Source organism: Neomonachus schauinslandi, chromosome 14, assembly GCF_002201575.2.
Source record: "Neomonachus schauinslandi chromosome 14, ASM220157v2, whole genome shotgun sequence".
Taxonomy (NCBI): Eukaryota; Metazoa; Chordata; class Mammalia; order Carnivora; family Phocidae; genus Neomonachus; species Neomonachus schauinslandi.
Genome location: NC_058416.1, coordinates 54,544,656 through 54,562,129, shown reverse-complemented (window position 1 = coordinate 54,562,129; position 17,474 = coordinate 54,544,656). Strand labels below are relative to the sequence as shown.

The following is a 17,474-nucleotide window of genomic DNA, read 5'->3' as shown; positions in this document are numbered from 1 at the left end:
CTCTGGGCTGATACAAGAGAGAGCATACATATTTCTTTCTTGTGTGAGTTTTCTTGTGTATTTTTGAGTTTCTTTGTTACAACAGCCTAGTCAATGCCCTAACCAATACACAGTGGTGGACACTAAGTCCTCAGGACCCACACTGAGTGCTGAATAAGTGTCATGTCACTTAATTTTCTAGCAGCTCTCCTAAAATAGATACTAATTGCTCATTTGACAGATGTGCACACACGCTTACAGAGGCTAAACGACTTGCCCAAGATCGGAAGGCTATAAAGTGGTAGAAAGAACCTGGACTCAGCTCTGAAGGGCTTCAAAACACAGATTCTAAATCTCTGTGCCCTAGTGTACATTATTATTACTGTTCACTTTTTTTTTTAACAGAGCATATTTGAAGTATTCTTCTCAGCTAATTTAAAGTTTCTGTCTGTTACACAGTGTAGCTTTTGATTCCTTCTTTGCTTAGTTTAGTGCATATTGCTCATTTTATTCTCCTTTTTTGGAGGGAGGGAGGTGAGGATTGTCCCTTGGTTTTGAATAGATTCATCTTACTTTGTTCATTAAACTGTAAAGCCCTCAGGAAGTAGTGCTAGTAATACAAATGCTGCTAAATAAATGCCAACTCTCTGTCTCAAGGGATAAGAGCTACCTGGTCTTCCAGAATGATGCAGTATTCTCTTACGTGATGTTGTTCTCCTGGGTGTATAAATGTTGTTGTCAGTGAATCAATCCTGGTGAACAACCCCCAATTTTAAATACATTTTCATGGCAGCAGCATATTTGAATAGAGGAAACATCCAAAATGATGCCCATTCTATTTATCACTCTAAATATAAGCAGGTGGAATTTAAAATTTTCATGATTACACTTTAGTCAAATGTTAGATTCATGATCATTCTGCCATGCATGAGTTAGTAATGAGCTTGCTGCATAATAAAAGAAAGCCCCAAATGCACCAAATAAGATATATTTGCCTCAGTGCATCAAACAAGAAAAATATTTTTTCTTTTTTTAAAAAACATTATTTATTTTTTGTTTGAGAGAGAGAGTGAGTGAGAGAGAGCAAGAGAGCATGAATCGGGGGAGGAGCAGAGGAAAAGGGAGAAGCAAACTCCCCGCTGAGCAGGGAGCCTGACCCAGTGCTCGATTGGGGCTTAATCTGGGGCTCAATCCCGGGCTTGATCCCAGGACTCCGGTATCATGACCCAAGCTGAAGGCAGACGCTTAACCGACTGAGGCATCCAGGTGCCCCTACATATATATATATATATATATTATACATATATTATATATATTATATATATATAATGATAGAAATAAATAAAATATATATATATATTTTTTTTCCCCCCTAACATGAAAGAGGCGTGGATGTGGGCAGCCAAGGATTGATATGTGGCTCTTGGTCATTGCGTTCTCAGGTTCCTTCTAACTTTTTCTTTGTAAATCTCTGAAAATGGTTTCCATTCTAAAGATTTCCTCATGGTCAGCAAAAGCCCCAGTAATGACATCCATCATGTCAGAGTCTCAGGCAGTGGGATGAGGAGAGGGCAGAGGGCCTTTGTCTGCCTATTTCCTTGTAAAGACCTTTTCCAGGTTGTTTACTAAATGAAACTTTCCCTTCCTTGGTCAGAACTTAGCTATACCTACTTACACAGCTGCCTGAATAAAATCAAGGTTTTGTCTTGTTTTTAACTAAGGAAGAAGGGGGAAGAATCAATGATGGGTAGACTGCCTTCCCTCTAATTAGAAAATTCCCACCATTCTAGACCAGGGGTTGGCAAATTATGGCCTATGGGCCAAATCTGGCCTGCAGCCTGTTTTTTTTGTAAGTAACGAGTTATTGAAACAAAACCATATGCATTCATTTATGTATTGTCTATAGCTGAGTTAATGCTACAACAAGCAGAGCTGAGTTGTTGTCACAGAGATCGTATGGCCCACAAGTCTAAAATATTTCCTATCTGGTCCTATTGAAAAGGTTTGCCAATCCCTGTTCTAGATCATGGAGGACAGATTCTGATGAACAAATGGCTTCATTCTTGGGATGTTATTATAGGAACAGGGTTGAGCACAATATAGATTCAGTAATAATTTATTCTTCTCCAGCCCCAGTGAAATTAAATCTGTTAGGCATACATTCAGTTGCAAGTAACATAAAGCCTGACTAATGGCAGTTTTAACAATAAGGAGTTTATTTATCTCACATGCAAAGAAGTCCAGAAGTACATTGTCCAGGGCTGGTGTGGATGCTGAATGATGCTTTCAGAACTGGACTCTTGTTTTCTCCCCAACCATGGCCAGAATGTTGGCTTTCATCTCCATGCTTATTGTAAGTTGGCTGCAGCCCCTAAAAGCATTAGGTCTGCATCCTGCCTCAGAAGGTGTAGGTGTCAAAGGCCAAAATGGACACGAGTGTGTCTCTTTCCAGAACTTTCCCAGAGGTCCTCGTTGGCCAGGACTGTGTTTTCATGACATGTGCTGGCAGCAGAAGATCCCAAGATGGTGAGAATGTTCATTGGCCACATGACCGGGGCAAACAAATGGAGAGGGAGACAGGAGGAGTAGGATAGGAGCAGGGCTCCTCACGTTTAATGGGGCCACTCTAGCACCTGCTTAGGGTCTCACCTTGTCTGCCTGCTCCTTCCTGTAGCAGTTCCTGAAATTGATTCTGTTCTTTTTCCCTCCCTTTCATGTTTCTGGCTAGGTGAGAAACCTGGCAGTGAGCCGGAAGAGGTGAAGCTGCAGAAAGCCAGCAAACAGATTGTGCAGAATGCCATCCTGCAAGCTGTGCAGCAAGTCTCCCAGGAGAGCCAGCAGAATGGGGAGAGAGCCCGAGACAGCCGGGGCAGCCTCCAGCTGGGCGTCGGGGAATTAACCAAGAAGCATGAAAAGAAGTAACACAGTAGATTTGGCTCTTGTCACCTGCTTGGTTTCCAGCCTTCCTCTTAGTATAGGATGCGTTGCCAAAATGTTGCCAGTAAAGCAAACCGGAGTGTCACCGGCACCTAGCAGTAGAATGAATTCACACTAGCCCTTGGCTGAGATGCACTGTTTTGAAAAAGTGCATTAGACGATTCTGTTTGTATTAATGCAGTGCCTCTGAAACAGAGTGGGGCCAAACAGGACACTGTAATTGCAAAAGTAGTTTTGCAGCACCGTTTATTTTTAAGGTTCTTTTTTCCCCTAAAGATTCTGTCTTGTTTATTTACTTTTGCTTTTTTACGCACCTTTCTGTGAGTTTAATCAGCAATCCTTTTGGCTGAAATACTGAGTGCGGTACTGTGTTCTTTATAATATTTTAAAAAGACACGCCGGAAAGGTGAAGGAATGGAGTTTGTCAACTTCAAATATGGAATTGAAGGCTCCGCTGGGTTCAGGTCCAAGATCAAATTGAGCAAAGGCAAATTCTAAGACTCAGTTCCTTAGGATCTTACAAGGCATATATTTATATTAATTTTTAAAAAGGAGGAGTTTAACTTTTTAAGAACTTAGTTTTTTTGGTCTCAGTTCTCTCCATGGTTTGATAGCTGGTCTTTACTTTCTGTGCAGAAATCCTTTGGAAATAGGAATTTCTTTTTCCATCTCAAATTAAAGTAAGACAAGTGATAGATCTATATGCATGAGTTGCCAATGATTCTGTTTTTAGCAGCCCCATGAAGAGCAACTAGACCCATAGATTCCACCCTGGGGATACACTAGGGTCTGATTATGGGGTGCAGTGTCCGTGGAAGGAGCTGTGGGGCTTTGCAAATACTATGCTGTCATCAGGCTATGTCTTCGCACTATACCTTACTAATACTAATAGGAACTTTTCTTTTCCCATCCACAACTTAAAATTATATTTTTGAGATTTTGAAAATCATACATATCAGGAATAAATAACACTGAAAATGGGAAAACCATTTTTTTTAACTCTCTGAAGCATGAAAATAGAGTGGGAACAATAAAGTAACAGTGTTTTGAACAATGCAGTTATGGGGACATATGTGCATATGAAAAAAGCCATCATTATTGCAATAGTATGACTTCTGCTCCACTCCCATGTGGATAATGCACATCTTTCTAGAGTCATTAGAATCCCATAGTCTGGGTTTCATAACAGTCATTGAGTTGCTGCTACTGAAAACAGAAAGAATTTGGCCTTTAGTAAAAACACTTTGTCTTCAGAACATCAATGTCTACATTTGATAGTTTTTTTTAGAAGCCAGTATCAGCATATATGGTATGACTGATATTAAGATACACTTCTAGAATTCCAGTATGTTACACTTCCCAGAATGGATAAAACACTCTTATCAGCTTTGTTAGACCGTCTCACATGAGGCACAGCTGGAATAAATTCACAGAAGAATGGCTACGAGAGGGGGAGAGGGAGTTAAAATTTAAATGTGATTTATTTATAAATATTTTTTAGCAGAACTCATGACCATTGAAGAATGAGTTTAAGTTGATCGGAAGTCATATAACTGATATGATGTGATTGCACAGTATGTAGATAATGGGAATGAAAGTATTAAGGGAGCTTATTCAGAAGGATCTACTATAAATATAAACCCAATGCTTGTAGTTTGCAAGTAATCTAGCACCATGTGTATTAAGATGTCTGGTTATAACCAGTCCTGGACCTTGCTGTCATATCATGTGGTGGAAATACATAAATGCGCTATCTTTCTTCTCTGGTGTGTCTGTTCTAATTCATTGGGGATCTTTGAGAACATCAGATTAACTTCTGTATCTAAACATTATTTGTAAATAAAATATATCCAGCTTTGAAATATGTTGTCATTATAAGCCAAGTTTTCTACACCCTACTGTTTCGCTCATTTCATACATGTATCTTACATTCATTTGGCACCACGGGGCACCCCAAGTTTTCCAAACCCCTAGATATCATGATCCTGAGAGTGCTTCTTCCCTGGGCCTTTACTGCAAGTCTGTGGAATGGTTGTTCCTGAGGTTTGAACAGGAAAGGACGTGTGCTAAGAAGTGGCCTTTGGATCTCAGGAAGTAAAGATGAGTGGATCTGGAATGTTGAGTGTCTTTCATGATCTTTCTGTGACACAGCATCTACAGCAAGGACCAGAGAGATTGAGAAATTCTTGGAGGAAGAAAAGAAAGTCGAGCAACCCCTGTACTCGGTAGGTTGGTGCCATATTGGCAGAATCCTAAGTAAGCTCAGCCGTAAAAATAAATCCATCTGTTAAACTCTTGCTGATCTCTCTCAGTATAAAGTCATTGGCCTTGGGGGGCGCCTGGGTGGCTCAGTTGGTTGAGCGACTGCCTTCGGCTCAGGTCATGATCCTGGAGTTCCGGGATCGAGTCCCGCATCGGGCTCCCTGCTCACCAGGGAGTCTGCTTCTCCCTCTGACCCTCCCCCCTCTCATGCTCTCTGTCTCTCATTCTCTCTCTCGCAAATAAATAAAAATCTTAAAAAAAAAATAAAATAAAGTTATTGGCCTTGAAAGGGGCCTATCGAGCTTCATGTGGCATAGGATTAAGGTGGGCTACCACTTGGCTGTTATCATAAACCAGCACACAGCTTTTGGTTTTAGGAATTCTTAGGAATATTTATGTAATGTCTTTTATCTTCCCGATTTACTACATGGTGAAGCATACATGGGCCTCCCAGCTCTGTGTATTCAGTTTCTCATCTTTTACTTTGCCTGGCTCTGGAGTAGACTGAAGAGAGAAATCCTTTTATGTTACTTCGCTTTTCTGTAATAATCTATCCAGTGTGAACAGTATTGTAAATAGATATAAAACTTACTGCCTCCTGGGCTTCATCTCTCCACCGCCCCCAACTCTCTTTTTTAGCTGCTTCATCCTCACTTATGGTGGGATTTCAGGTTACAAAAAAATGAACGAACCATTTAAAAATAACCATGTTATTTATGCCAATCTGGAATGAATAACAATTTTCAAGGTTTTAAGGTCTTATGAAAAAAAAAAATTAGAAAAGGGAATTTTCAACTTATTCACTGTAATGGGTATTCCAGTAAGATACAATAGAGAATAAAATCTCTGAGAAATATGGTAACTAGTTTAGCCCCTATAGTACCCAAACAGGTGAAAAAGACTAAACACATGAGCAAAGTCCTTTTAGTTCATGTAAGGAGAAATGTGGAAACCACAATAATAACATCTTTTCTCTTGAATGTGAGAAAGTTTACTGAAATATATTACTACGCATTAACTCATTTTTCTCATTGTCACAACCTCACAATATGTTGCATCTGGGAAGATCTTATTCTCCTTTTGCAGATAAAGTCACACTGAGTCTCAGAGAGGATAAGTATATCCTAAGTGATGAACAGCAAGTATTATTTGGCACAGGAATACTTGAATCACTGATGTTAAACTTTGAGAGCATATGTATTAGCTAAGAGAGCTTAAGAAATATAACTTCTGGGGATATTTATGTTAAGATGGAAGAATAAAACTGCCTTCTAGTGAGAAATGTCACAAAAACAGTAAAGGTTCAGAAAAATCATCATCAACAGAAATAGTTCAATGCCATTAACGTCAAAAGTGGTAGCTAAGGAAGGAAAAGGAAGCCACAGAGGGAACAAAATAGAAGGTCACAACAGAGCATGGCAAGTTCACTTATCTTTCCTCCTCAGAGCCACATGCGAAGTCCATGGAATCCTGACCCAGGTGTGGAGCAAGATGAATGCAGCGGGTGATGTTATTGTTTGTCAACTATAGTGTAGTGGAAATGGCTCATAGGAAGAAATAGGCAAAATTGGAGAAGGTGCTCCTCCCACATAGAAGTGACAACCTTATCTTACAGAAATGAAGAAAGAAAAAGATAAATGCATATTAAAAAATCCCCTCATGGTGTTCTAGAAAATGGATACAAAATATTCAATACCAGTACTTCTTTTTTTTCCCCTTATTTATTTATTTTTTTGATGTACTGTTCCATGATTCATTGTTTGCATATAACACCCAGTGCTCCATTCAATACGTGCCCTCCTCAATACCCATCACCAGGCTAACCCATCCCCCCACCCCCCTCCCCTCTAGAACCCTCATTTTGTTTCTCAGAGTCCATAGTCTCTCATGGTTCGTCTCCCCCTCCGATTTCCCCCCCTTCATTTTTCCCTTCCTACTATCTTCTTCTTCTTCTTTTTTTTTAACATATAATGTATTATTTGTTTCAGAGTACAGGTCTGTGGTTCATCAGTCTTACACAATTCACAGCGCTCACCATAGCACATACCCTCCCCAATACCAGTACTTCTAGAATAAGAGAAAAATCCTAGAAATTTCTAGGCTGAGAGCAAGCCATTTACCAAGGTAAAAACTTTAGGCTGGCATCAGACTACTTCATAACAACATTCAATACTCTATCATAAGGGAGAAAAGGCTACAAAGTAGCTCTGAAAAGGAAAGTATGAAGTAAGCTTGTTATTCCCAGCCAACATGTCACTGGAGAATAAAGGCAAGCAAAAAAAAAAAAAAAAAAGAAAGAAAGAAAGAAGGAAAAAAAAATCTTAAGAGTTACACCTGAGGTGAGCTCCGAGATGAACTACGTTCACCCACATCTTTGTTTCAGGGTCTACTTCCCAGGAAACCAAACTTAAGACAGTGGCATTATGGTTGTCTCTTATCAAAGAAAACTGAGGTTACTAATGACTTTCAAGAGCCCTTCTTGAAAAAAACGGCTTAGCCATGAACTTCAGCCAACTAAAAGATAAAATAGTCTAGGGGCGCCTGGGTAGCGCAGTCAGATAAGCATCTGATTCTTGATTTCGGCTCACGTCGTGATCTCAGTCAGGGTCATGGGTTTGAGCCCCCCTTCAGGCTTCCCACTCAGTGTGGAGTCTGCTTAAGATTCTCTCCCTCTCCCTCTGCCCCTCCCCCTGCTCTCTATCTAAAATAAATAAATAAATCTTTATGGGGCACCTGGGTGGCTCAGTCCTTAAGCATCTGCCTTCGGCTCAGGTCATGATCCCAGGGTCCTGGGATTAAGCCCCGCATCGGGCTCCCTCTCCCACTCCCCCTGCTTGTGTTCCCTTTTGCTGTCTCTTTCTCTATCAAATAAATAAATAAAATCTTTAAAAAAAATAAATCTTTAAAAAAAAAGGATCTAGCAATGGAGGAGTTACAATAAAAGGACTGGTGAAGAGCACTGCCTTCACTTAAATATCAAGTAAACATTACATAATTGTGAAAATTAGGCCAAAGAATGTAAATTGTTATATCTTGACAGTATAAAAATATAACCAACAAAAATCATGAGGTGAGACAAAGGAAATGACATCATGCTAATGACTTCTTCTGTCAGAGAAAAGAGAATTGGTATGATCTTAAGTTGAATGATTTAATTAAAAAAACCCAATGATATGGGTGGGGGGATGTTTTAGCCTGGTGATGGGTATTAAAGAGGGCATGTACTGAATGGAGCACTGGGTGTTATACACAAACAATGAATCATGGAACACTACATCAAAAACTAATGATGTAATGTATGGTGATTAACATAACATAATAAAAAAACCCAATGATATAAAATTCTTGATAATTAAGTCATAATTCCTTTCCTTAACCTGAGAGGAATGTATTAGAAAAATAATACATTATGCTAAAGAAAGATTTATTTAAAGTTAACAGTACCTTTAGTTTCATTTAGGTCCTTTTTCTTTCATTTAATAAAAAAATGTATTAAGAGATATGTATTTATGTACATATAGTTTATCTCATATCTATCATTCTATCTATTATCTATCTATCTATCATCTATCTATCATCTATCTATCTATCATCTACCTATCTAACTAAATTCCCTAATACCATACATGACCACTTTTGGCTTATTCTTCCACTGAAGCTGAACAGGAAGACTCTGGCAGCTCATGAAGACCCAGGGTGATCTTCCTGTTGAGAAAAATAATTCCTTTAATCATTAGACTTGGGCCACAGATGGCCCACAGTCAAAGTAGTAAGTGAAGAAAAGAATAGCTTTTATCCTATAGTGCTTTTCAATTTTTAAAGCAGGTTATTGTTTATTGTACAGCAGATTCCTACCTGATTTCTACTTAACCAATTAAGAACTGCTTTTCTTACATGGCTCACAGTTGTGTGTAAGAATGGACGTTCTTGCACGCTCCACTAATTGAGATTATGTGTCTAGCTGACGCTGCTGGTGGCCATCGCTATGCTCTCAGCATTTGCCATTTCTCTATGCACAGATGGCTTCTTACAGCAAATAGCTGTCACTTTTTACCTGAGGGCTTTTTCCGGCTATAGCTGTGTGCTCAGCCCACACCAGGGGCAGCTGGAAACACCAGGGGGCCATGGCCCCGGGAGCAGCCCTCTAACGATAATGGATGGGAGCTTGTGCATATGTATCCCGGCCCTTTGCCCCTCAGGTGGGCCAAGTCTGAGGCACAGCACGCAGTCTCCTAGTGGTTGCCGGCCTGATGAGTCCCAGGTGTGCACGGCCCTTGCCTTCTCTCTCTCTCACTTCGCCATCTTCCTTCCCACTGGTGCTTCCTGAGGTGAGCTCCGAGATGAACTACGTTCACCCACATCTTTGTTGCAGGGTCTACTTCTCAGGAAACCAGACTTAAGACAGTGGCATTATGGTTGTCTCTTATCAAAGAAAACTGAGGTTACTAATGACTTCTGCTTTGTTGCAGGAAAACTGGACCAGCCTTTCTGCAGAGACGATCTGCTCCTGCCAGATATTGAGCAGTAAGCTGGCATCTTTCAAAACAAATCTCCAAAGTAATTAGACCGTGAGTTGGTTAAGCTATCAGATGTCTTATGTATTTTAATTTTGTTATGGATATCTTGGTTGTCTTGAGATTGATTTATCTCAGTTCTGTTTTCCAAGTTGGCTAATTTATAACCATTGGATCAAGATAAATATCAAATAAACAGGCACCAGAGGCTGGTCTGCTAAGGGAAGGTGATTGAGAGACCATTGCTAGGCCATAAACCTGATGAATCTAAAGAACTGAAACTTAACAAACAGGAAACAATTTTTAAGTCCAATAATTTTGGCAGTGCCTCATCTGATGAAATTGGGTTTTTTTTTTTTTTTTTGGCAATGGGGAGAAAATCATCCCTTTAAATTTATTTATTGTTTTGCTTATGCTTTACAATTAAAGGTTGCTCTTTAAATCTGGAGAAATAAATTCATGTAGATCTATAACTTGCTCCTAGTTTTTAAAAAGGTCAGGTTATGGAAAAAGGCAATGTTGTTGGGGTTAAGAGAGGATTAACCGGTTAGCCAAGTGAGCTGGGTTCCAGCTCCAGGTGCAATGGCTAAAAATACCTGGTGTCAGTCCTTCACAACACTGATCACAGTATGCAATTATATACTTATTTTTTTAGGTTATCTGTTTAATTTCTGTTACTACAGCTAAATCGTTGGCTTTATGAAAGCGGGTCATATATATGTCTTAACTTTCTTAATCCAGTCTCAGCAAAGAGTAAGCACCCATTAATTACCTGTTGAACAAATGAATACATTAGCTGTAAGACATTTACAAGCTTAAGTTTTCTGAGCCTTGGTTTCCTCATGTGTAAAATAGAAGTTGGCCATGGTGATCACTAAGCTTCTTCCTAGTTCTAACAATAAATGATTTTATGTGGGTTTTTTTTTGGGTACATTTCATTGAGGATTCATGTAAGTGTACAGCTTGATGAATTTTTATATGGGTACATAGCCAAGGAAGTGCCACCAGATTGATATAGAAAGTTACCAGCACCCCTAGAAGTTTCCTTATGCCCCTGCCAGTTGATATCACCCCAAAGCTAACCAGTCATCTGACCTATATAATCATGGAATTGTTTTGCTCATTTTTGAACTACATATAAATGGTATCATGCAGTATACATTATTCCTTGGTCTACTTCCCTCAACATTTTGTCTGTGAGATTCACTCAGGTTCGTGTCAGGAGTGGTAATTTGTTCTTTTTGTTTGCTAATACTGTGTATAAGTATACCACTACTTATTTATCAATTCTACTTGGGGTTTCCCCTCAATTTTGGCTATTACAATTTTTTTTTTGAGAGAAAGAAAGAGAAAGAGCATGTGAGCCAGGTGGGGAGAGGGGCAGAGGGAGAAGGAGAATCTTAAGCAGGCTCCATGCCCAGCATGGAGCCCATCTCAGAACTCGATCTCAAGGTCCTGAGATAATGACATGAGCAGAAGTCATGAGTTAGACACTTAACTGACTGAGCCACCCTGCACCCCATAAGTCACTGTAAATATTCTTGTACAAATCTTTGGGGGGGTATATACCTTGTTCTTTGGGTAAATACCCAGGAGTAGGATTGCTAGGTCATGATATGTATTTGTTTACTAGATACTAAAATATCCTCCTACTAGTAATACCTAAGAGTTCTAAGAGATTATGGCAAATGTCACTCTGCCTTTCAAAGACTTTGGTTCCCCAGTCTCCCACTCGCAATTCCAGAATTCAGCAAGAGTCCTTTGAAGGGTGGGAAACTGGCTTCATGTTGGATACTTCAATTTTCCATTCAATCCATCTGGCTGCCAAAATCCTTGCTGATTTCATTTTCCTTCAGTTCTCAACTAGAACCCACCAACCACCTCCTCCCAACAAGAGGACAGTTGGTGATAGCTCACCCTGGAAAGATTTCCCCTAATCTGGAATTCCAGTCCATCTAGTTCCCATGGCATCCATGCCACTCTGCCTTAACTAAGGTACGATTTTTGTCATTCATTCACTCTTTCCTAGATGCTGCTAGGGGCAGAATTGCGCTCTACCCTTCCCAGAAGCAGAGATCCTCTGATCTGTGAATTATTGATCCAGACATGTTGGGACCAGTAATACCGTACCAGTTACAGATCACATTTGTAATACTGGGATCAAATAGAAGAAAGAACATCCAATTTTCACCCTCATTTGTTTTAGAATCACAACCCTAGAAGCAACCTGGAGTAACGTACTCTACTGATGTCCTTGCTGATACACAGTGGTTTACAGTGAGGGAATTTTGATAGGCTTGTAGTCACTTAAAATTATGCTTGAGGTGGGTAAGAAAGAAATCCAGTGCTGTTAGATAACAACTCTTTTCATCTCTTGTCTTTTTGTCCAACTTTCTGTAAACTTGCTTGTACCCTCTACAATCATCTCTTCCCTACCTCCACCAAGCTTCTGCCTCCTCACCGTCCCTTAATTTTGAATCCAGCTATGAAAGGAGAAGAGGTGAGAGAGAGAAGGAAAAAAAGAGAAAGAGGGTACAATAAATCAGAAAAGGAGTGTGCTTTATGCTCAGGGTAAAAGTGTGTGTGTGTGTTAGGGTAGGTTTGTGTCCTGACTCCAAACCTGTACGTTTAGGATGAAAGTAAGCAAAATTTTCTGGTCTTGGTTCTAAATGAAAAGTAGGCCTATTTCATAAGAACCGTTCATATAAGTAATAAATAATTTGCATAGAAAGTAGGTACTTGGACTTTCGCTCTTTTTCGGAGACTGGAGCTCTTTGGCATCAAGACAATATACACGGTCCTCTTCAGACATATGACCTCTTGATTTCCTGGAAACTTGACAGCCAAACTTCAAAAGAGAATTCTTTCATTCAAATTGAATGATGAACTCAGAGTCTCACTACTGTTTTAGAAAAACAACACAAAACAAAACCCCCACACAACAAAATTATTCTTTATCATCTTGTAAAATATTTTCCTTTGGGGTGACTTAATATCCTAATTTATCTTAAATAACTTATGTTTATTTTTGTTAAATTAAAAATTTATTGAAAATTAGAACTCAGGTTGAAATAATTATTCAACTATCATAAATCACTGTGGTGCTGTTATGTGTTCAAAACTAATTAGGTTTGTGACCTTGAGCAAATGAGTTTATCTTCCCGGCGCTTGTTTTTATTATTTCAGAGAAAGAGGATCATTATCCTAATTCCACTTATTATTAGTCATGTTGGTATGTGATCAGTTTCTCAATGATGGTGTCATTAAATTCAGTCCTGAGGATCCCAAGACCTAAATGAATAGAAAGTTCTTTAATACTAGATAGACATCAGGGCCATGACCACTATGTGGTTTCTTAACCTGGTGGAAAAGCAGGATAAATCTTTTTACTTAGACTAGTAAAGGGCCTAAGTAACTTGCTGTACACCTCCTGTGTGTGTTTGTGTTCTTAAGTTTTTCTTTATTCTTTTGTGGCTTCCAAGGATAGGGGTAATCCTTGGTAAGGTCTTTTCATACCATGTGTGTGAGAGGGTGAGAACCATCAAAAGGTTGGTGTATGCAGAAAAGAGTTCCAAGAAAATATAATTTTTTCTCCAATCCATTTCTGTTTTTACTACCCATTAAAGCTACACCCAGTCTTTTATAAGCTATATCCCATGGTTAATAATTTAGGTATATGAGGATTCCCTTGTGTCCTTGTCACACAAGAGAATTCTTGAGGTGGAGTGAAAGGAAGTTCCTTGGCTCCCTCTAGAGGGAAAAGTGTGCTATTAACCTAACTTCTGAGGATTAGTTCAAGAAAATGTGTGAATGACTAGGTTTCATTAGAAAAGTTGAAAGTATCACACAAATTCATTCAGTTGAAAACCTGTGATACCCGGTATTGTGTGAAAACTCTAATTTGCAAGATGCTTTTAAGGTGTAGGAAAGAGAAGGGAGGTAAAATATATTTGTGCAAATGGATGTAATATATAATAAAAACAGATTTATTCAGATAGATACAAAATGGTGAAGGAGTTCAGAAACAGTTCTATGAAGGAAAGGTTATTTCAGTGGAAATATTTCTGGACTAGAGAAATGGGAAAAAAGGGAGGGAAAAATCATTGTTTTAAATAAAATTTCTAAATTATCTTTAATCTTCTAAATTTCAAAAATACAATTTTTTATATATCAAAAATACTTTGTAAATTGTAGCCTTCTTCTACCTGTTTAGGTCATCTCATGCCACTTTTACCTAACACTTCATGCTCTTGTTGTTTTAATTACTTGCATTTTCTCTCTGATTTCACACCGTAGTGTCTGTGATCTTAAGTAGTCCCCTCTGTCTAGAACACTTTTATTTTAGAATCTTTTATTCACTTTTCAGAATCAGTTTGAGTGTATTATCTTCCCAAAAGTATTTTTCACACCTGTACACTTCCAGCCAATAAGACTGGTCGAAACACAGTCTCTTGTGTGTCCAATGGTCCCAAGGGTGCCTCTCTCTTAGTATCTACCACATATTCTTGGAATTGTCTCCTGAGGTATCTATCTCTGTTGGTAGATTATAAATGCTTCTGGGGCCAGGGCCATGTTGTAATCATTCTTATACTCACATGATATAGAACAGTGTCTTGAATATGGTTTGTACTCAGTAGATGTGGAATTGAGTTGTACATCGACTTTCCAACATATATTCTAAACTGTGCTACATTGTAGGGTTGGGACACAAATGAAGGGGGACGCTGCTCAGTCTGGCCTGTCTTTATTTTGTATGTGTGATGAAATGGGTGAGGGAATTTTATTACCTCTAATTGTAATGATCTTGGGCAGCTCCTAAGAGGTGTATGAAGATTAAGATTTGCATTATTTCGTGTCAGGAATGACTTATTCCAAAGGGGTATTCAATAGCAGCCATTCCTCAAGTAGTGAATCAGAGAATTCTCAGGAAAAATGCCAATATTTATGTCTGTTATAAAGGAATAATCACTTTTATGTATTATTACCATGGAGAGTCACCTGACTCCCAATTCTTCAGCAGCCACATAGAGAGATTTCAGAGGATCCTCAGATCTTTTAAGGAGTCTACTTCCTTGAATTATCTCCATAATGTCAGCTCTCCTTATATTCCTTTACCTATCCCCAGCTCTTCTGCTACTGGTAAAAGTCACCCCCTCAATGTGCTGAAAGCATTGCCAAGCCAAAGAGAAGAACACGATTGCTGAACAGAACATAAAAATTGCTCAGGAGGGAGAATCTCAATTGGGATTTATAACCAGTCCCCTCAAGGTAGAGGTCAATCAAGGCTGAATTGAAACAAGTTTTTTATCCTTCAGATAAACTGTACCTGCATACTCAAGACCTAAAGAGTACTTACGATTTCTGTGAGGTATTTTCCTAAGCTTGTGGATGTCCGTTGAATTTTTTTTCTCTCTGTAAATGAGAATTTAAGATAGTGGTTTATGTAACACGCTTCCTAAATCTAAGTGCATGATAAAAATCCTGCAACCAGGAAATCAGTTTGAAGAGATAAATGGAAGTTTTGGAAAATAGAGGTATGAATACTATTTGAAAAGTATTAATAAACTTAATTTTTCTGGAGCACCGGGGTGACTCAGTCAGTCAAGCATCTGGCTCTTGATTTCGGCTTAGGTCATGATCTCAGGGTTGTGAGATCAAGACCCATGTGGGCCTCCGTGCTCAGCATGGAGTTGACTTGGGATTCTCTCTCTCCCTCTGCCTCTGCCCCTCCTCCCTGCACACGCATGCTCTCTCTCCTGAATAAATAAATCTTAAAAACTTAATTTTTCTGACTTATTACTATTATATAAAAATACATTGGCCTACCTAGATATATTCCATGCTCCTACCATAGAGTACTACTCTTGTTTCATGGGGCATTACTATTCCCTAGTCTTCAGCTTTCTGGTCTCTTCATCTGTTTAACGCGCTTGTAAATTAAAATAATTATACTAAAATCGTTACAAAATCCATGAGGGCAATGGCCATGACTCCCTTGCCTTGGCACAATATATGTGTTTTGGATGGATAAATGAATTAAGTCATCAGTAGACACCGTAAGTAATGAATTTGCATCTCTTATGAACCAAAACCCATGGTTAGTTTCTTACACACACTAACCAATTTAATCTCCGTCTCTCTATGAAGTGTGTACCACAATATGCCCATTTTACAATTTGGGAAGTTGAGATGTAGAGAAACTAAATAATTGGATCAAAGCTGCCCTCTAATAAATAGCGAGATCAGAATCTACAGAAAAGCATCCTGCAGTTTGCAGGTTCAAGACCACAGGCTACTGTGGAGCCAATGGGGCGGTGTGGGAAGCAGCATGGTAGTGGCCAGAAGGCAAGGCTCTTGTTCCCTCAAGTGTGCATATGACCTTTCCAGCCTGGGCGCCCTCACTTGTAAATATAGAGGGTAACAACTGATTATTGTGAGGATTAGATTAAGACCAAGGTGATAATGAACTGTCTGGCCGAGAAGTAAAGGTATTTCTGAAAGACTAGGTAAATAGAGAAGTGGGAATTTCGAGTGTAGGCAGGAGAGAGTGGAGAGGTTGCCTTCTCTGGGAGTTTACTCAACTGAGGAACCTGAGGGTTTGGGAAGCCTGAGATGTCCCTGGAAACATGGTTCAGTCAAGGGCACTGGTGGTAGGATGTGGAATCAAAAGAAGAGGAATCCTTTTTTTTTTTCCTAAATAAAGAGATTGGTATTTGCAGAATCTATATACATATATAGATCATAGATATTAGCCTTAGAAGGTCTTCATCAATACTATAAAGTATTTTTAAAATAAGACTTAAAGTGCATATTAGTTTAAGTGTGATTAGAGAATGTTTTTGGTTATGGAATGATACTGTTTGCTAAAGCTTATTCCTTTTGTGCTGTATCTGGAACATATCTCAGGGTTTCTTTCAAATATGGGAGAGAGTTAAAAGGGTTTTCTCATCTAATTAAGGATGCAAGATTACCTAACTGAATTATAAAGGGGCTGATCTCTCTCTATCCCTCATCCCCCGTTGTCCTGCTTCTTTTTATAAGTGAATTAACATGCAATTTAAATTGAATGAATGATAGCCTATCAGGAGATAAGCTTATTTTCCTATTAGTTTTTGTTCCGGGAGCTATTAAAGTTTAACTGAATCTGAAGTTGCCTTAATATTTAGTTTGAGGTTGGATTTTGAATCACTTAATGTGTAAGTTCCAGAGTTCAAAAATATGTATTTCAGTTTTCATTGTTTTTGTGTATGTGTGTAAAAATTTGACACAACATTACTAAACCATGGGGTTTAACTGTCGCAACAGTGACTATATTGACTTTAATAGTTTCTAATTAACCATAAACTGTTAGAACTGGAGGGGACTTTGAGCACAGCATTTCTGAGTTCTGCAGAAGCCTAGTCTTACTAGATGCAGTGGAAAAAAATTGTTCTCTGTGCAATAAAATTGGCAAACACTGCACACAGTTGCTCTCTCCTGGAAATTGACAATGCAGTGAACTTACTAAGGACTGAGAATTCTGTAACAATGAATCTTATTGATCTCTGCTTAACTGAAGGCTTCTGCAGTGTGTTTCACCATGGAACATTTCTTGATAAATAGTGACTTATGGGAAAACTCATGGGGATATTTAGTCCCAGGTCAAGTGATTTTTGCCTATGGCCACATAAACTCATGGATCTTGATTCCCAATCTATTACAGCTAGCTAATGTCCTTGCCAAAAAGAACAGAAAATGTAGTTGTTATGGCTTATTTTTAGAGAACATACGGTTACTAATTGG

The 17,474-nt window shown here is 38.9% G+C and overlaps 1 protein-coding gene across 1 annotated transcript; it reads left to right on the top strand.

Annotated features, from left to right (window-relative positions):
- Positions 1-2,405: 2,405 nt before the first annotated feature.
- AKAIN1 (A-kinase anchor inhibitor 1) lies at positions 2,406-2,901 on the top strand. The gene is made up of 2 exons (XM_044921259.1): positions 2,406-2,505; positions 2,708-2,901. Exons 1-2 carry the CDS (start codon positions 2,406-2,408, stop codon positions 2,899-2,901), a joined length of 294 nt encoding a protein of 97 aa, XP_044777194.1.
- Positions 2,902-17,474: the final 14,573 nt, after the last annotated feature.

Coding starts and splice junctions, on each gene's coding strand:
- AKAIN1 (XM_044921259.1), top strand. CDS start 2,406: ATGGACACGAGTGTGTCTCTTTCCAGAACTTTCCCAGAGGTCCTCGTT. Junction 2,506..2,707: donor CAGCAGAAGATCCCAAGATG/GTGAGAATGTTC, acceptor GTTTCTGGCTAG/GTGAGAAACCTGGCAGTGAG.